Source organism: Mastomys coucha, chromosome X, assembly GCF_008632895.1.
Source record: "Mastomys coucha isolate ucsf_1 chromosome X, UCSF_Mcou_1, whole genome shotgun sequence".
Lineage (NCBI taxonomy): Eukaryota > Metazoa > Chordata > Mammalia > Rodentia > Muridae > Mastomys > Mastomys coucha.
The window spans coordinates 153,864,228-153,885,489 of record NC_045030.1 but is presented as its reverse complement, the minus strand read 5'-3'; the positions used below and the strand labels follow the sequence as shown (position 1 = coordinate 153,885,489).

At 40.5% G+C, this 21,262-nt stretch overlaps 1 protein-coding gene across 6 annotated transcripts in view; it reads right to left on the bottom strand.

The window, feature by feature from the left end:
- Phka2 (phosphorylase kinase regulatory subunit alpha 2) overlaps positions 1–19,347 on the bottom strand; it is an 87,549-nt gene extending 68,202 nt beyond the window's left edge. For all 6 annotated transcript variants that reach the window (XM_031370341.1, XM_031370363.1, XM_031370352.1 and 3 more), the window contains exon 1: positions 18,599–19,347. In XM_031370341.1, the coding sequence (XP_031226201.1) occupies positions 18,599–18,676 (78 nt within the window). In that variant the 5' untranslated portion in view covers positions 18,677–19,347. The remainder of the gene's footprint in view (positions 1–18,598) is intronic.
- Between the last annotated feature and the right edge of the window lie 1,915 nt (positions 19,348–21,262).

The following is a 21,262-nucleotide window of genomic DNA, read 5'->3' as shown; positions in this document are numbered from 1 at the left end:
TGAAAACCTTTCCTTCTTAAAAAAAAAAAAAATCTTACTTGTCAGCTTAATATATTACCTCTACTCCTACCCATTGGTTTTTGTAAGCCACCCAAATGGATCTATGTCTTTAGAGGTCTGGGGTCTTTGTTTGACATTGGTATGTGTTTTAGTTAGAGTTTCTATTGCTTAGACAAAAACACCATGGCCAAAAAACAAGTTGGGAAGGGAAGGTTTATTCAAGTTACATATCCAGATCATAGTCCATCAATGGAGGAAGTTAGGACAAGAACTCAAGCAGGGCTGGAACCTGGAGACAGGAGCTGATGCCAAGGCCATGGAGGGGTGTTACTTACTGGCTTGCTGTATATGGCTTGCTCAGTCTGCTTTCTTATAGAATCCAGGCACCACCCCACAATAGGCTGGGCCCTCCACCACTGGTCACTAATTGAGAAAATGCCTTACAGCATGGAGGCATTTCCTCAGCTGAGGCTCCTTTCTCTCTGATGACTGTAGCTTGTGTCAAGGTGATACACAAAACCATCCAGTACAGTATGCAAATAAAGTGGCAAGTTAAACAAAACGGACAGCTCAGAAGTACATTGCTTAGAATGCACACAAGGTCTGGGGTTCAACTGAAGCATAAAACAAAACAGCAACTATTATTCAGAGGATACTGTATCATTATAGGAAGGTTCATGAAAAAATTCTACTGGGTAATTTTTAAAGGATACTGCCTAAGTGTTAGGTTAAAAAAAAAATATTGGTAGTGCTTCCCACGGTTCCACCCCCAAAATTAAATATATGGCTTTCTAAAACTTGTCAGATACTATCTGCAGGAGCAACAGCAGTCAATGCACTAAAATAGTTCTCCAGCTGACAATCTAATGGCTTTAAAGTCAATGATAGCAATAGTCTTGAAGGGCTGAAAGTATTCCAATATTGGATTACTGAATGTAAAAGAATCAGTATTTGTTAGAATCACCAACATTATATGCATAGCATATGCAGATTTATTTGTTCTGAGGCCTGTTGGGGTAAGCTTGTGACAGGAAGGCATCAGGAGATCCTAAGTAAGAAATCAACTTCTTCCTGGCATGCCCACTGACCTTGATGCTAAGGAGTGATAGGTTACACAGTGTCAAGTGTGGTTTAGATTACAAAACGTCACTGTCCTGTTAACTGTCATGTCTTTTATTCTGCTTCGCTAATCTCCACCTTAGTTCATCTTCATCTAAGGCTAGATTGTCTGTGCCACTCATTCAACTACAGAGAAACAGGCTGGATGTTTTAGGGGATCCTCACAGTCAAAACTAGACACAGAATCCACGGAAAATTGGGGTGTTACTGCACTCAACAAAAAGAATATTTTCTGATTTGCTCACTGCTTTAAATCTATAAATCATGATGCATTATGTAACAACATTTGGGAATTTCCATTCAGTGTGACCCATAAAAACTGAGATGTCCATAGACTTGTAGAAACTCTGTTGTACCAAATTCTGCTGTCCTTTCTTTTTTTTTAAAAAAGATTTTATTTACTTATCATATGTAAGTACATTAGCTGTGTTCAGATCTCATTACAGATGGTTGTGAGCCACCACATGGTTGCTGGGGTTTGAACTCAGGACCTCTGGAAGAGCAGTCAGTGCTCTTAACCGCTAAGCCATCTCACCAGCCCCCAACCACATGGTGGCTCACAACCATCAGTACAGCTACAGTGTACTCATATACATAAAATAAATAAACAAATGTGCCATCCTTTCTAATAAAGATGTTCTAGAAGTTTTGTCTTTACATTCTTTCCCTACTTGGGGATGGTCTGTCCCATATCACTGAGTCCTGTGAGCAACCCCAAATGGGTCCATTTCTTTAGAGGTCTGGGCTCTCTGTATTACACTGGTATGCAAATGTGAGGGTATTTGACATCAATCTGCCAGACAAAGATAAATGCACATTACAATGAGGAGAGGGATAGATTTGTCTAGGCCAGGCTTACATTTATGATATGGTCATTTTAAATATGCTACTTTCCAGTTAAATTTGGGTGTGTGAGCAGGTGGGGAGGACCTTGGAAGAGTTGAGAGAAAGGGAAGAATAATCAGAATATATTGTATGAAAAATCTAATGTCAATAAAAACTAATGTCAAATAAAAACTATTCATTATAACTCAGTCCTCATATAACAACATAGAAATATGTAGCTATATTCATATGGCTATATCAACTTTGTGCTATTAAACTGGCTATCATATATTAAATATTACCAAATAATTTATACCAAAGCATATGTATATGTATCACTTTATTAATTCTTGCTCACATACAAACTTTTTTTTTAAGAGGGTGTCAGTTTTTAATGACAGGAATCATAGGATCGCTGCTCACCCAGCATTTCTCATTCAACAGAACCTGATGAGATTCCCCTGTAATCATCTGAAATAACTCAAATCTAAGAGCTTGGAGCTGCAAACTACTTTATGGTAGATACACTCAATAATGCATCCAGGGATCTACCCTTATAATATCCATTTACAGTTCATGGCTTTTATTACCACTACAAAAGTACAGCAGTGAAGTCTTTATAGCAAGTGTTGTTTTCAACAGTGGTTTTGTCTTTTACACAATGATAAATTTTACTCAAATAGACTTCATCGTCACAATTTGATGACATCCCAGAGGTCTACACCCCAGTAACCTTACAATGGGGATAATGGTTTAAGCATATACACATCACTTCATAGCCAAAGAAAAACAACAATAAAAGTGAAGGTACTTGAAGGAGAAATACCTTAATAATCTAAAGATAGCCACAAAACAGTGCTTCTTAAAGATTTCATGTGTGAATTTACAGGTTACTTTCCAGATCAAATCTATAATCAGGATCCACCATTGTGGCATAATTTACCTTGAATCAGAATAACCTTCTGAAAGACTCTACATACTGATGCATATAGATACTTTGGGGTTATGCCTTCATTTAACATTTAGAGAATGAAGAGCACAAATCTTATCATAATATTGACTTTTGCTTGATGTTCAGAATGATGGTTGTTTCAGCATCAATTTAATCCACAGCTAGCATGCTAACATCTTAAAGAACCAATTTCAGCTCTGTATCTTAACATCAGTATAATATTTGCAAGTAACTCTAAAAATAATGGTTCTAGGTATATGCATTTTTTAAATAAATATTCTTTCTGTAAATAACTTTTTTTTAAACATTTTTCAACTACTTGTCAGTTTAGTGGGTGTAAAGTCATACTGCACTGCCACTCTAAGGGTTATTTTATTTCTCTGTCTTTTGGGAGGGGCACTGGATTTGCTCTTCCACTTGCTAACTTCCCATTACTATTCAATGAGGCACTATTAACACAACTTTCCATGTATCATGCTAAGATCTAGACAGTCTGTTCAAAACTCGACCACAAAACAGATGTAACCTTGAATAAATGACTTCAATATCTCTCTGTAAAGTGGGGATCAAACCAACACCTCTGCCTCATGAGGCTGTTTGTGAAGATTAAATAAATTAATATGTATTAGGCACTTTGGAATATTTCTGATATAGGTGAACAATAACTGCTTGATGTTAATGAAAGAAACAGACTTTATTCATGTTATTTCTTTTTTTATGTACTCATAATTTGAGATAATAGATAAAGATACATTGCCAAGAGAGGAATTCACAGTGAGTACCATGTAACCACTATTGTAATTTTAAAAAGAAGGTCTAGGGGTACTCCCTTATATCATTACTGACAATACTGCTAATTAAAAAAAAAAATTGAGACAGAGTCTCATTTTGTAGCTGAAGCTGGTCTAGAACTCAGCACCATCTTGCCTCAGCTCCAGCCCCCAAGCTTTGTGTTCACAGGCAGTTGTGCTCACTCATAGAAATCTTTTTCTGCTTTACTCTACCAAACTCTGTGTACCCTGCATAAAGAAGGCCCAGCCTTGCACCAAGTCATTTATTTGAGTCCAGGGCTTGACCCGCTATGCTCTGGCTTCTAAATGCCAAATATTTCTTTTTAAGAGATGCTTTGTATCTACCCTTGATCAGATATGATTTCACTGTTTTCTTCTAGGAACCCAGGATACTGAGTAGCCTGTGTCTAAAATATTTTCCAGTCTCATGGCAGTGGCGCAGGCAGACAACCACCCACAATAGTCAGTTCTCCACAAAGGTATAACAATCCTAAATATGTGTGCATCTAACAAAAGGTAGAGGAATAGATACACAGATGGGTGAAATAAGACCATGGGAATATAGCAAACTGAATCTTGACAAAGATCTAAAAATAGACCATAAGAAAAGGGAAAGCCCTTTTAAACAACAGGCAAAACTGGACTTCAATTGAAATCTCATACTGGCAGACCAGTTTGCCTACTCAACTATATTGAATATTCTGACCATGCACATTGGCTAGCTTTCTGATACAATCTTATACTTCAATCCCATACTATAAGAATCCAAAAGATAAAATTACTGCTCTAGTGAAACTCTGGCCCATTTAGATACTGAATGAATATAGAATGAATGTGCTGGCTTTACTGACTTATAGAATGAAATATTTTCCAAAGATACTTAAAGTACACATACTTTTTCTATAAATACCTGTAATATGTCCAGCTAACACTAGATGCTTACCATTGACTAGAGGTTGTTTCATTAGCATGCATGCTCTTCTGCTGAGTTTCTAGGACCCTGAAGAAGCCAGTCAGACATGCAGAGAGTAAACTTTGGGAATGATTCAACTGGGAAAATTAGGTTTTGCTTTAGAAATAGAAATGTAGGTAAGCAGGGAGCTGCTCCAAATGTAAGATACAGCTTATTGCTCAACTCAGAGTTGAGACAAGTAAACTAGCATCTTTGCAGGTCAGAAGCTGAGGTTGAGGAGGCAGGAAATTTAACTGGGGGTCAGGGTACAATACCCTTCTCTGGAGGGTGACCAGAGAAGCCAGGGTATATGACTACCTAGACTGGTTCATATACTCTTAAAACATATTCAACACTATGATTTTGTTCTGGTAAAAGACAAAGGATAAAATCTTCACCCAAGCTAAGAAACAATGTTTATACAATCTTGTTGGCTACTGGCAATCCCACAATGATTCTCAAAAGCCAAGGACGGAATAGAGTTTAACAACATAAGAGAAGAGAGATGCTGAAATAGTGGCATACTCTGCTCCTCAGAGGGTATGTGAGTGAAGGGAGGAGCAGGGAAGGTCTGTAATATGGATGCTGAGCTAACACTAGAACTGCAAAACACATATGAACTTGGACCAAAGACTAAACCAAACTAGATGGAATTCAACAAGGATTTATTTATTGGGCTCCTGTGTTTAATAAAGCTTGCTGAACTAATTTTATTACCCATCACTCCCACATTTGAAATGACTCAGCTCCCTTTACACATGTACTCCCACCCTCAGGATCCCAACAAATCTTTACACAGAGCCTCCCTTCTCTTCTAAACTGTTCCCTAATCCAGCAGCTACCCTGTGACCCAGAGACATAGCCTGCTCTCATAATTATATATAAGAAAACTTAACTGAAAAACAGTTAGCTTTTAACAGCAACCAACTAACTGTGGGAGTGCCAATACCATAAAGCTAATATTATCTTAACAGAAGGGCAGGGTATGGCACAGTGGGAGAACACCTCCTTAGCATAGAAACAGCCCTGGGGTAGATTCCCTACAACTTCCATTCCCTTCCTCACACATAGTAGCTTCCAGAGTTAGGAGACTCACACTGGTAAGCTCAATTCCCAATTGTGATAGTTATACTTGTCATGTGGCCAGAATCTAGAATTACCTGGGAAGAGAATCTCAATGAGGGACTGTCTACATTGGGTTAGTCTGTGGATACATCTTTCCATAGGCAGGGGCTGCTGAGCAGATTTTAAGAGTCGAAAAATTTGAGTAAGCACAAGTGAGCTTGAACACATCTATTTTTTTCCCTGCTCTTTACCATGGATGTGATATGTGACTAAGCATTCCAACATCTTGCTACTTTGACTTACTTCCCTGTTATCATAGACTGTATGTAACCTGGCTTTGTGACTTAAAATAAAATGTTTTCTCCCTTAGTTGCTTTTTGCCAGAGGTTTTTTATCACAGAAACAAAACCATCATCTGTGGCAATACTGTGAAAAGGAAGAACCTTTAGAAGTTGAAGCTTAATGAAAGGGAAGTTAGGTCCTTGAGGTTAAGACCTTGAAGGAGATATTAGGACATGAGCACCTCTCTCTCCCCTTTTTGCTGATTCTTAGCCATGAGGAGAACAGCTCCACTGCTATATGTTCCTACCATAATGCACTATGCTGTTATAGGCCCTCAGTGATGGGGCTATGACTACAGAGTTGGAATTTCTGAAACTAGGGTCAAAATAATCCTTTTTTTAACATTTAAGTTTCCCAATATGTCATAGTGACAGAGATAGCTAATCTAAGACTGATAAGAGAATAAAGTTCATTCAAAGTAAAACAAAGCCATGCGATATAAAATTTTATCCCTTGAGCTACTGAATCCAGCCATGCCTGAAACCAGAACAACTTCCTGCACTTTTTAATTATTTGAGCAATATACTCTCATTTGTGTTATAAGGCTATTTGAAGTGAGCAACAGAAAAAATCCTGACAAACACAGCAATAAATGTCTATATACTGAACTAGACACAGTAAAAGCTTTATTTGATGATATGTTGAGGCAAGATGAGATCACTAAGATGGGCTCAATACAAAGCAGCACAACTGCCTCAATGTCAATGCAAGACTGAGCCAACAGTAAGGCAAAACATACATATGCCTGAGAGTAATATCAACATACTAACATAACAGTCCGCATTCCACTCAGTGAGATCACATAGATGAATGTCAACATCTATACACTAGATATGGCATGGAGAATACACATTCTCTTTCTCTGCCCATTCAAAACTAAAAAAGCTCTTTGTTAGGTATTGTCCCTGCTTATACTACTAGTTCCTTATGATCCAACCTACATAAAGGGTAGTCACAGAAAGACCTAAAAGTTTGACTTTGCTACCCTACTCAAAATTCTCCAGTGTCTACAGACACTTGAGGTCTGGTTGCTTCCTTTTTCTTCCTTTGCTTGCTTTTTTTCCTAACAATCAGACCCATCATATTTTAAGGATGGTAATACCTATGAGGGTTGTCCCTACTGGTCCTGTAAGTTAGAAATAGGGAAGCATGGGACATTCCACACTATAGACATATACCACTCTAAAGATCTTGATGTTAACCACATTTGGATAAGCATTGAAGAACCTTGGAATGAATGATGGAAAATGGGTTGATGGGTAAACTTTATGCTCCCTTTGATACCAACCCCTCTGCTGACCTTCACATCTACCAATAGCTTGTACTCACAGCTAAGCCCCTATGAACTCATCATAATACTGTTCTACAGGAAACAAAAGGGAAGGAACAAATAAAATCAATAGCATCCTGGAGTTGATACATTCAATATGTTGTTGACTTCCTTCTGTTCATCATACACCCAAATGCCTCCGTTTCTTTTTACCACTAGCACCCACCCCTTGCTGGCTGCAGTACCCACAAATACTTCTGTGATAAAGCCAACCAAAAGATAGGATGCTTGTCCAGACCTTCATGACTTTTCCCTTTTGATCAAATATCTAAACTACCTCTTTGTCTATCTTCTAGGCCTATACCCACAGACCACCAAAGTGCTGCCATTCATACTATCACCAGTTTGACTTGTACATCACTCCTTCTTCCTTGGTGTAAGGGAAAGATAAATCCCCTGCATAAATATTCTCCTGCCAGGATTTTGCACCCCTGTTGTGATTATTCCACAGGTTTATCTCTTTGAGGAAGAGAAGGTAGCACTACTACTACAAATCAGACAGAAACAAGAGATATTCATCCTCTTGCTAGCAGGAATAGGACTTGTTACCTCCCTTAGCTGGAGCAGTAACAGCTGCCATTGTCCAGACACATCACCTGGCTGGAGACTTTTGAGACAAGCTTATCAGATGATGGCATCTACAACTGACAGTATCCCGCCAGTGACAGATGAACTCTCTTGCCGGGGGGTTGTGCTCTAAAACAGGAGAGCACTAGATCTGTTGAACATGGGGGAACTTGCTTGATATTGGGGGAAGAATGTTGCTTTTATGTGAATGAATCAAATGTTGTTGAGACCAATGTTAACCCCCATCAAAAAAGAAAAAAAAAAACTCTGTAAAGTTCTGCTCTCAAGGTTTCAACCTACTGAACAATTAAGTTCCTTTAATAACCCCTTGTTTTCTTGGCAATTATCCCTCATTAGCCTTTATACCATGTTTTATTCTGATGCTTGTTCCTTCCTACTTTATACAATTTCTCTAACAACAGATTACCACCATTGCTAGAATCACCACCAAGTTATGGTCCACTATCAGACCCTGGACCCCTCTGATACAGGTTATAAGACATTTGAAGTCCATGATGACACATCTCCACTATAAAATAAAACAGAAGGAGATGTTGTTAGGGAACCTCATTATTAAGGTAGCAGTTCCCCATGACTAGATGGCTTTCTGAGCTTGGCACAAAATGGGGAACTCCCTTTCTCAGTGGGGCTTCCCTGTCTCTGCCTGTCTTTGTCTGGAGAATGTTCCTGAACGCAGATGGATGATGACCTTGTCTGAAAAGTGACCTTATACAGTGCTCTTTGCAAGGCTGCATAACTCAGCAGACGAGTACTGCTCTGGCTCCCTACCTGCATCATAATTAGATGTTATACTAAAGCCAATCAGCCCTTTTCACTTGATTGATGTTATGACCAATTAGCCCTTTCTACCCATATCCCCCCAAAGCCACTATATAACCTATCCCTGAATCAATAAAGTAGCCTCATCTCCCTGCAACAGTCTCTGGAGGTCATTCCATCCTACTCACTGCTATCCAAATGTTGCCCTCCACCTCTGCCCCTTTGTTACCTAAGGCTGGTGGCTACCAGCCTCCAGGGAGAAAGGGGAGGCCACATGTTAGCTCTTTCAATCACCTGGCATTCACTCCTTAGCTTTCCCCAGATCCTTGGGTATTCCTGGAACTTTTGGGCCTATACACATGTTCATGCTCTCTTCTCTGTGGAGACTTCCTTGACTGCAAAATTATCAATTCCCTTTCCCCAAGAATGTTGGAGGCTTCAATAAATCTATCTTGGGCATTTTTCCCTTTGACTTAGTACTCTCTGTGTGCATGTGCATGGGTGTCTGTCTTGCTCAGTTCTGAGGGAGGAAAGTATAGTTCAAATACTAAGAAGGGACTAGAATAAATGCTGAAAATACATGATGTATCATTATTATACATGCTGATAAAGAAAACAAGCGGAGAATCCTATCACAAAATTCTCAAAACTCATTAAATTCATTCATTGTGCTAGAATTTTATCCCAGTGACCACCTTTAAAAATATTAAAAGGGAGTGGTGAGGAACAATGTTTTGACTGAAGATGTATTTATTATGTGTATATGTGCATGCATAGGATTGCATGTACATTAGCATGCCCACAGAAGTTAGAGGACAACTTGAAAGAATCTGTTCTCTCCTTACACCATTTGGGTCTGGGGGAGCTAACACATGTTGTTAGGCTTGGTGGCTAGCAACCTTGACCCACTGAGCCATCTTGTCAGCCCCTAGATATATTTTAACATGACATTTAAAATAATTGTATCTATAATTAAGACTACCAGACTTTTCACTATTTGTGTGTTCCTTTTCTGCTGGATCCAGCACGGCCTTGGTAGGGACAGAATAACTTGGTTCCTACCCCTGGGATAGGGCCAGCAGGTGTGAGCCTTCATGATTGTCAATGGCTGCTGTAGGCATACAGCTTGTTTGTATAATAATGTACCAAGGAACAGTCCTCCTTGTTAATGGTTTAATGATTCTATAATAATCAGAGACAGCATGAGTCCAGGAGGCAAAGGTGTGGCTAATGTCTCAGCACAATGGTAAATGCTGGGACCTTCAGGAAGGCCCTTAAAGCTGTGGAAAAGAACTCTAAAAACACGGGTTCAAAAAGATATAATTTCTCAAAAAAAAGATAGGGATGCAATATGAATTATGAGGGGCTTTATGAATCTAAAGGAACAAAAGCAGCTGCACTGCAAGCCAATTTGTCAGAAAGATAGTAAGAAAGGATATAAAGAGATTTAGGGAGTGATGACTGCAGGAGCCCCCACCCAGCTAAGGTGTTTTTTTGTTGTTGTTGTTGATGATGCTTACAAAGGCAGACAGATTCCTGAGTTCTGGGTTGGCCTGGGACAGAGCAAGGTTAGGCCCCTGTGTGGTAGAAATGGTAATTTCAAGACAGGGTTCCACCCAGCTAGCTTACTGTCTGTGCTTAACAGAGTTAGGCAGATCTCAGAGTTCTTTTGCAAATGTTAAAAAAAAAGTGCTTGCTGTCTCCTAAGAACCAAAGGGCTGGAATCCTGAGATGCTAATTCATAGGATAACTAAAAGGGAACAGAGAGTAAATGACTGGATTGATAAGTAAAATGAAAGACTGGGCTTATGATCTACAAGAGATGAGCTATCCAGAGATTTTTTTTTTTTAAATAAAAGAAAGAACTGCTTGGAGAACCGGCACAAACAGAACACAGAGAACTGTCTGGAGATCTCCAGAGAGAGCAGAACTTAGCGAAAGCAATCTGGAAAGCAGAACATAGGCTGCCAGATTGGACCCACGATTTGACTTTGAGTTGTTTCGCAGCTCCCAGATACCCCTACCTCAGAACCCCTCTCCAAGCAGAGGCTGATCCTTGGCACTTTTTCTTCCACCCTTCTCCATCCCTTTCTCCACTCTTTTAACCCCCTAACATTAGGTAGGAGAGGAAAAAAGGATAGAGGGGAAAGGGGACAATGATGTCCTTAACTACTTCCTGCTGATTAGGAATGTCAAGTTCCTTGGGGCAAGTTTGGTCTTCAAAGTCAGGATATCTAATTTCTTCTTTTCATCTCTTTGCACACTACTACTTAACAAACTGCAACCAACAGCTTTCAACAACCAACTGGCCAACCAGCCCCTTCTAAAGCTCTAGCATTTATATATCCTTCGAAAAGTCCTCCAAATTCCAAACATTACACACTCAAAAATAAGATCTGCAGCTGGCAAAACTACACCCCTGCTAGAGCATTAGGCAAATCAAAGTCAGCTGCTTTGCCTCATATCCCACACCTGGGACTAAAATTAAAAAAACAAAATCTTGTATTTCTGTGTTTTTCAAGAAGCCAAAAGTCTCACTACATACCAGCTTTTGTAAGATTTAATACCTAAACTTCAAGTGGGTCAGGGAACATCACTGAAAATGTAAATTCTTGGGGCCAGAGAGATGATTCAGCAATTAAGAACACTGGATGTTCTTCCAGAGGATCCAAGTTCAATTTCCAGCACATGCTGTCACTCCAGGGGATTGACATCCTCTTCGGGCATCCTCAGGTACCATTTAGTGCACAGACAAAACATTCAAACAAAACATTCCTATTCATTAAAAATAAATTATGGTTTTTGGTTGGTTCTTTTATTTGTGTGTCTCTGAGAGAGAGACAGAGACAGACACAGACAGGCAGACAGACAGAGACAGAGCTGTTGCATGTAGCTGCCTCTTGCTTTACCTAACAGACTAGAGGTATGCAATCTTCATTTTTTTCTTTTTGTGCTTATTTAGTTCCTCACCCTCTAGTTTTACAAACATGAGTCAGGAGCCACATGCTTGAGGCAGCTGCTTCATTCCAGATCCCATTACTCATCTTAGATGCCTCCAAATGTACAGGAACTGTGCCAGGTCACTTTAACTTCTATCAAATGACTAATCACTCTCTTAGGAGATTTTAATTTTTTTGCTACTTTCTCATCAGTCACTGTAGTAAGGGGGGGGGGGTTTACTGAGATGTCAATATTCAGTTTGGTGTTGTGTTAACTTATGTGACACATTCACATTCAAGGGAGATATTAACTACCCTGTGGCTGATACATGAAGTCTCAGGTATCCATGGATTACTACATACAGAGCCAGCAAAGTTCTACCAGAATAGGAACAATGTAGATACCATTCATTATTTGGTCCTTGCACTTGCAATACGGATTTTTTTTTTAATGTCTTAAATTTCAGCTTTGCATTCAATGGGCAGAGACACTATGTTTTTATTTTTATTTTTTTCATACAGAGTGTTGATTAAGTAGTCTTGGCTGGACTAAAACTCATAACCCTCCTCCTCCTCTGCCTCCATAACATCTTTGGTGGTCTTGATTTGTGGTCTTTAAAGGATCTTCCAGGAATCCACAATGGACTTTGTTGGGGAAAACAGGAAAACAAAAGATCATGAGACCCCTGAAATTTTTTTGTGTGTGCATTTTTCTGAAGAGAGGACAGGATATTTTTCCCCTCACAAAATATTCAATGGGTCTATATCCACTTTTTTACATGCTTTTTATGAACATTAATGGCAATCTCTTTATGTCATGTTACTATTAATAGTCACATTTAAACATAAGTGACAAGCTAGGCATAGTGGTGTGTACCTACAGAACTCCAGCTACTAGTGAGGTTAAGTCAGGAGAACACTTGAGCTTAAGAGTTTCAGACCAGCCTAAGCAACATAGTGATACCCAAGTCTTACAATTCCTTAAATTATTTAAAATATAAGCAGAAATGACAAGGGCAATATGGCAGAACTAAACTTGGTGAAATATTTAAAGAAACAACTAATTCAAGTGTCACATTTTAACACACATGGGAAACAGAGTTTTCACTTGTTATTTACAGCAATCTGATGTACTTAAACCATTCATCTGCACACTCCTAGCTTGGTCCTGAGAAACTTGGTCCAGAGTACTTATGATGGCTCTCAGCTCACAAGAAGGAAGATGATGATTGTGTTAGCTGTGGTTCTTTCACTGTGAGATGAGAGATATGACTAGATGCTATTTTGGATCCTTATGAGGCCATGAAAAGCATAGACCCAGGCAAGGTGATACACACCTTTAATCCTGGAGATAGGGGCAAGCAGATTTCTGAGTTTAAGGCCAGCCTGGGACAGTAAGTTCCAAGAAAAGAACAGCTTAGGTACAATAATGATGGTACACTCCTTTAATTTGGGCCATACCTTCTGCTGGAGACCTACATAAGGACCATGGAAGAAGGAAGGCTTCCTTCTTCTTTGCCTCCTTGCACTTACTTGCCAGCACAACTGTTGGAACCTACTTCAAGATTGCAGCTTATACAGAAGACCAGCTGAAATGCCTAGCCTTGTGGGACTGGACTTCCCATTCACAGCTGCCCATTGTTGGGTTAATCTGACTGTTGATTCTAAGTCATTTCAACAATTTCTCTTAATACATAGAGACCTTCCATAAGTTTTGTGACTTTAGAATCCTGACTAATACAGAATCCCAACTCTATCTTTTGAACATGAGAATTACAAACATGTTAGGCAGTGCTGACAAACTCCTTTAATCGCAGCACTTGGGAGGTATAAGCAGGCATATCTATGAGTTCGAGGCCAGCCTGGTCTAGGGTGAGTTCCAGGACTACACAGAGAAATCCTGTCTGAAAACAAAACCAACCAAACAAAAGAATTTTGAACAGGCTGCTATGCCCACATGTGTTGTGGGGATTCAAAGTCTGGTTCTCACAGTTGTGCACCAAGTACATTCACCACTGAACCATCTTTTTAGCTCATGGTATGACCCTTCACAGGTCAAGACGGGGAGCAGGGAAGTGATCAGGAGAAGAGCTGAGATGTTTCACTCATCTCATTCATTAGAGAATGTTCTCCATCGAAGGTGGGAAGAGAAAACAGAAGGAAGCAAAGGTGCTTTCTAGATTACTCTTACTATGTCTATTAATTTACCATACCTAGTTTATGCAGTACTGGGATTGAACCCTCAGCTTGGTGTATGCTAGGCAAGAAATCTACTAACTGAGCCACATCACTAGCCTCCTACTGTTTTCCTTGTTTCAATCTTTATCATTTCTTCTATCTTCTTGGGTATACTTTGCTGTTCTTTTCTCAATCTTGAGGTGATTAAGTTTTACCTGCTTTTCTATCGTACTTATTTAAGGATTTAAACTTTTCTAATATTTATTTATGGCTCAAACTCCATTTTAATTGAACCTGATACACTTTTATTCAGTTTTTTTTTACTGTGATTCAGCGTTATTCCATCATTTTCATTATCTTTTCATTTTCAGTCAAGGATGGTGGAGTGCATGCCTGTAATCCCAACACTTAGGAGGCAGAGATAGGAGGATCAGGAGTTCAAGGTTATTTTCAACTACAGTACTGGCTGGTTTTGTGTCAGCTTGACAGAGTCTAGAGTAATCAGAGGAAATGCTTCTATGAGTCCCAGCTGTAAGGCATTTTCTTGATTAGTGATTGATGGGGGAGGGCCCAGCCCACTGTGGGTGGTACCATCCCTGGACTGGTGGTCCTGGTTTCTACAAGTAAATCAGGCTGAACAAGCCTTGAGGAGCAAGCCAGTAAGCAGCACCCTCCATCGCTTCTGCATCAGGTCCTTTTCTCTTTGAGGTTCTGTCCAAACTACCTTCAATGATGAACAGTAATACAGAAGTGTGAGCCAAATAAACAATTTTCTCCCCAACTTGCCTTTTAGTCATGGTATTTTGTTGAAGCAATAACAACCCTAAAACAACTACCTAGATTTTGAGACCAGCCTAGGTATCATGAAATCCAATCTTAAATCCAAAACAACAGGGGTATAGGAGAGGGACTGGAAGAAAAATTATAATCTCAAAACATAAAAGAAAGAAGATATAGGGTGGGCAAACAGACATAGGTTTATATTTCATTCATATTATTATTATTTGATGTAGATGCATGAACATATTTGTGTGTGTGCATTTACACATGTGCTGGTGCAAGTGAAGGACAGAGATCAACTCTGGGCCTCTTTCCAGTGCTCACCTTGATTTCTGAAACAAGATCTTTCACTGGGACTTGAAGCTCACAGATTAGGCTAGGATAACTTTGCTAGCAAGCCCCCATGATCTTCCTATTTCCACCTTCCCAGTATTGGGGTAATAAGTATGTATCACCACACCTGGTTTTACATGAGTGCTAACAACTGAACTGGGGCCCTCATGATGCATGGCAAGCATCTTATCAACTGTGCTATGTTCTCAGCCCTTTGTTTATATTATTTTAATGGTAATTCTTTGTTTATATTATTTTAATGGCAATGACTTAAAATACATGACAATACCTTCACCCTCTTTTCTAAGGCAATAAAAGACTCAGAACACTTTAACACCAGACTTTTCTCAGTCTCCTGTCATGCTACTTCCTAGACTTAATTCTATTATTTTTAACTCTTCTACAGTTAGTCTTTACTACTGCTATTTATTCCATATACCATGTTCTATTTATGTTATTGTTTTCAGTTTAAATTCCACTGTTACTAATCTCAATGTAGTTCTTGCCCTAGTCTCTTTTCTAAATTATCATACTCGATAATTTCTAACTATTGTGAACATAAAGTTGGCTATTATTTTCTAGTTCATATTCTCTTACCACTATTTCATACTTCACACATATTAAGAAGCCTTCAAACAGATCCATTACTAAAGAAATATTAAAAATCAACATTTTAATCTAGGCTAAAAAAAACCTAGAAAATTCTTTCTAAACATCAATACATTTCTGAAGAAACTCCTCAAAATGTACATTCATAAGATGAAACTTGCTAAGTGACTATTTTATAGACATAGGTCTTTCCATTTTTGCCTTAAAAATTCAAATAACGTATAGAAGCCAAGTATGTTATATTTGTCAAATAACATATAAAAAAATTTCTTCTCTTTTACAGATACAGGAACAGATTAGTGGACATGCTAAACAATGTGAATAAACTACTGATTTAAAAGGAAGAATAATGATCAGCTTGACATTCTTAAGAAATGATGTCTAACCTCTGAAACCAATATAAACTAATCTCAATTTAAAAACCAACTAAAAATAGAGGTCAGAGCTTATGAGAATTGACTTGAAAAATGTGTCAGAAACATGCATGTACTTAAAGAAGATGGCACAATATAGCAGAAGCTACAGAAACCTAGCTCATCCATTTATTATGATTAAAAAAAAAACACAGAATGCAAGCGACCTACCTAATATCACTCAGAAAAGATGACAAGGCCCTAAGCAAGTTAGGCCTGTACAAGTGAATAGTTGTTGCAGCAGGATAGGTGCAGGGGAGTGCTGGATGAGGAGGCATACCATTGTCTACCTGCAGATTTTTCCCAGTAGAATTATGTGGAGTATTCTGGTTATCCCAGAGGAAAAGAGAAAAAATATGAGGGCCTTTTCACTGACTACCTACCCCCAAAATAAATACAACTAAAAGGTTTGACAACTGCTCTTTAATCATTAAAATGTTGGGGAGGAAAGTCCAACCCTCCAGCTTTGGTGGTTGTTTGCTCCTGAGCCAAGGCAAGCCTGCACCAACAACTGTGCCGTTAAGGTGGCACAGAACCCATAGGAAGTATTTTTCAACAAGGATTGAACGGTACTATAATGAGCCTGAGACACTGCTTGATGAACAGGAAAGAAGCACCAAAGTCTCTGTCCTTAGGATCTGACTACATCAATGGAACACATAATTAATGTCCTAAGACCAGAAAACAATTAGTAGCAGTACCAAGCCTTCCAGGAATGGGAGCATCCTGGGCCAGAATGGTCATGAAAGGACTAAGTAACAACATGTGGTCTATATCAAAAGAACTCACTGCGTCCTGCATACTGATTGCACACAATGTGCCCAAGGAGTACACTAGACATTCATTTTTTAAAATAATAACCAATTCCCATTCTACAGATCAAGGTGTTAGCTCAGAAAGGATAAACAGAAAGCTCTGGATATGAGGGTATACACCTTTAATCCCAACATGCATGAGGCTAAAGCAGGTAGGTATCTCTGTCAGTCTAGGCCAGCTTGGTCTACATAGTTGAGTTCTAAGCCAGCTTGGACTCTTTACAGTTCTCTTTACTGTTCTTTCTATCATAGTAATGGATAGAAACGTTTTCAACTGGGATTTGTCTTATAGTTGTAATTACATTCTAAGAATAAAAGCAAAGAGGAGCTTCCCTATCTGCTTAGTCCCTCTTCAACTCTCCACTGGAATGTCGTTTTTCCGAAGAACTCCTTCCTTGCCATCTATGGCTTAGCAGTGGGGGTGAGGCATGGGAGAGGGGCTATCTCCCTCATATAAACACTACATTCCTTTAGGAGCAATCCTCAAGCCATTAAGATATGGAAATGTTTCTCCTACATTTGTAGAAATTTCTTTTGGTGGCAAAGATAAGCTAGTCGAATGTGAAACTTTTTATAGTCTTTACTTATTGCTTAGTGTGAGTATTCATATTCCAATGCAGAAATAATAGTGGATGTAACTAAGGGATACTACCTGGACTACTGTGGCTATTAGAGTATGCATATAGAGTATGCATATGATTTTTAAAATCCAGACGTTTCTGGCTTATAAGCCACATTTAGCCCCAAAGTGTTTCGAACAAGAAATACTGAACTTATACTTTATTCATAAAATTCACTGTGCTATTAACTTATTTTTTCTTTTACAGTGCTGGCTATTCAATCCAGGGTGTTGAGAATTACCAGGTAAACTACTACCACTAGGCCACACCACCAGCAGCACCATTTACTCATTTTATGTAGGCACCACAGTTTGTATGATGCCTTGCACAGAAGATACACAATAAATTCTTCCTTAAGAGCCAAAGGTTGAAAAATTAGCTAAGAAGAAAAAGAAAATGGTTAATGGTTTGGAAATGACCACGGGTCTGTCAAGCTTCAGACCACCAACTGGTACTTCCTTCTCTGACTCTGAAAGCCCTAAAAATAGCTGCTGCTGATTGAAGGCAAGCAATATAGCTGATGTCTTTGCTCTGAACAAAAATATCTCAGTGGTCTTACATTGGGGACTCACACAGAACTTTTGCCAAGCACAAAGCATAGCAGGCATATTCATACCTGAGATTATATGCAATTTCAGGACCCCTTGATGCTGATGCTATGTGCCCAGAAGTTTTGTTGGCTGTAAAGTATCAACCAGAGTGGGTCACAGGGTCCTCTCCGGTGGATTTCTAACAAGGGAGGGGCAGTAACAGTTGCCCACACTCCAGTCAGATGCAAGCAAGCCTTGGGAATTTTTCACTCCTGTCTACTGGTCCCAGAGTAGAGTTCACTGAGCTCTGTTCAACCTAACATACTTCTTTCATCCAAGAGGCAGTCAGAAAGGACATCGAGGGGTAAGTTCCAATGGGGAGGGAGAGGAGGAAAAGAAAGGCCCAAGAATTTTGCAAAGCAGCAGCAGCAGCAGCAGCAGCTGTTCAAAAAACCCGAAAGCCTGGCTTGTGAGTAAAATGAACAAAATATAATGAGAGGAGGGTGATAACTGGCTAGCAAGGACTGGATTAAATCAGAAACCTCTTAACTGAATGCAAGCTCTCAGGTTTCACTCTCATGTGTGACAGAGGTCTTGGGGGAGAATGAATTTTATCAGCGGGCAGTTGAGGACGTTCTCTGGGCTGGTCTCTTTTTACCTGGTAACATAGGATGGTTTGCTGCACCAGCCTCGCGTATCCATCCAGACGGACCCCAGAATTGCTCCTGCTCCGCATCTCGCCCAAGCTCACGGGCCACAGAGCCGGACCTGCCCGGTAGAGTTCACCAAAGTTGCCGCCTCCAGCTGGCCTGGTCCTCAAAAACACTCAGCTTCAATGAGTTCTCCAAACGGGGCCGAGCGGGAGGAGGCGAACAGTTTTCAAACTGAGAGAACCAAAGTGTGACTTTCAAGGCGAGCCAACCAGAATTTCGCGCCGCTGGGCGGTGCGAGGGAGGAGAAGGGGGTGGCGCTAGCGCAGCCCTGCCTCTTCCACGCTAGCAGCTGCCCCGATGGTTTCTAGTCCCACCGCCATGGCACGACAGGACCGAGACGGAGCCCTCGGCTGGAGAAAGGCCTTTGCCGTACCCCTTTGTTTTGGGAGGTGGCTTCGGGTTGCCTGGGAGCTCACCCAAGGTCTACTAGGCTCCGCCCCACGCGTGGAGCGGAACTCTCCAAGTCTCCGCCTTAGGGGAGCGGGTCTAAAGAGGAAGGCCCGCGGGAGCGGCGGGGAGCTGGGCTCTGAACGGAAATTCAGTTTTTCTCATCGAGTTTGCTCCTACCTCAACCTGCCTCCAACCACAGCTGAGGCTAAAGGAGCAGAGTCCTTCGGTCGCGGCCCCCAGGGTGCGGAGGCCACCCCTCAGGCCGGCTTGCACCACGAAGCGGAACCCGTGCGGTCCCGGAAGGCGCGCGTTGGGGGGCGGTACCGATCTGGTCGCAGCTCCGCCCCGGGTCCGCCTCCACCAGGGGTTGGAGCCCTCCTAGTCGCTGCCTGACCAGGAAGGAAAATGGGGCAAACCTAAGGAGGATGGAGAGCTTGGGTCTAAGCAGAGAACGAGTCGGCTTTCTGGGTTGGCAATGACAAGGACTCCTGGGCGGAGCCGCCAAACCCACCGGAGATTAGAGAGAGGCTGGGCCGCCTGGGCATCCTTCAGATGACCCGCCGTCATAGCCCCGCCCTGTCCCGGGCCTCAACTGAGGACAGAATCCCCAAAGTGGAGCTCAGCACTGAAAGCCAGAAAGGGAGGCCTGAATAATGTCCCCCACATACACTCCTGGCACCCGTGGCTCCTGGCCTTAGCCCCTGGGAGAGTTGTGCAGTTCATTTATGGTAGTATATGTTGAAATGTGGCATCCATTAGTTGTCAAGGTTGCTAACTACAGGCCGCATTCTTTGATCTAGTCTTCATTGTCCATCAAAATCTGGCTCACAAATAAATTTGACTGGGCAGCTGTTCTAATGTAATTGTTCACACAAGCACTTTGTTATTCTCCACTTTGACCCATTTGATTGTCTGAAACTTACCTTTGCCTTAAAGACTAGGTCAGCTCACTCTCTTATTAGCTTTTCCCATTTTCTGGATTCCTATAGCAATTTCTTCAGTAAAGATGGGACAATGAGTCAGTTCAAACTGCATTTTATTCCATTTCTGATTTATATAGACATTTGTGTTTCTGTTTCAGTTGTTTCACTTTTACTGTTTTTATTGGTTGGGATAAACCTCATACTTTGTAATGTGGCGAGGTCAAGAGCATTTAGCACATACTTGACTCAAAATGGCACTTAAATCATAGCTATTTTCAACACCATTTGGAAATGGTGTATTATTTACATTTTAACTGAAGCATATTTTTCTTTGCATTTTTTTTTCGAGACAGGGTTTCTCTGCATAGCCCTGGCAGTCCTAGAACTCACTCTGTAGACCAGGCTGGCCTCGAACCCAGAAATCCCACTGTCGCTTCCCAAGTGCTGGAATTAAAGGCATGTGCCACCACCACTACTTGGCTGAGGCATATTTTCCTAACTGGATTATGAGTTGCTTACTGAAATAGCTTGGTATCTCCCACTATGCCTGGCACAGAGTTGATTGTACATGATGTGTTTAGGGCTCAATGTTGATTGAATGAAAATTCCTCCTGCTTATTTGAATCCCCTTATAATTAGTCTTTAACTAAAGCACCCAACCTCTTATCAGCTCACATACTTTTTCTCTGAGACAGAGTCTTGTCAGTAGTCTTGTCATGTACCCTAGGCTGGTCTCAACTATATTATGGCTGGGCAGCACTTGGGAGGCAGAGGCAGGCAGATTTCTGAGTTCAAGGCCAGCCTGGTCTACAGAGTGAGTTCCAGGATAGCCAGGGCTATCCAGAGAAACCCTGTCTCGAAACAACAACAACAAAAACAAACAACAACAAAGTAACTATATTATGTATCCAAGACTGTTCCTCAAACTCATAGCAATACTTCTTTCCTCGGCATCCAAAGTGTTGGGATTCTGAGTATGTGCCACCACACCCAGCTCATGTACTTTTAAACATTCTTTTCAAGCTTTGGTATATATGCATATGTTTTACATTGGGCAGTTCCCCTCATATCTTCTTACTGTTCTTTTCTCAACTCTTATTTGTTTTAATAATGGCACTTGAGTTATGAAGCAGTGCACAATGTACTTCCATGTAGGATTTGCTGCGGTCTAGGGAGAAAGTAAGATTAAACATTCAATTATTGTAATTGAATCCCTTTAGTAACCTGTATATGTACCTTTACTGGAGAGTTCATATATTCTTCTGTATGTAAAAGCTGACATCATTGCTTGTTTTG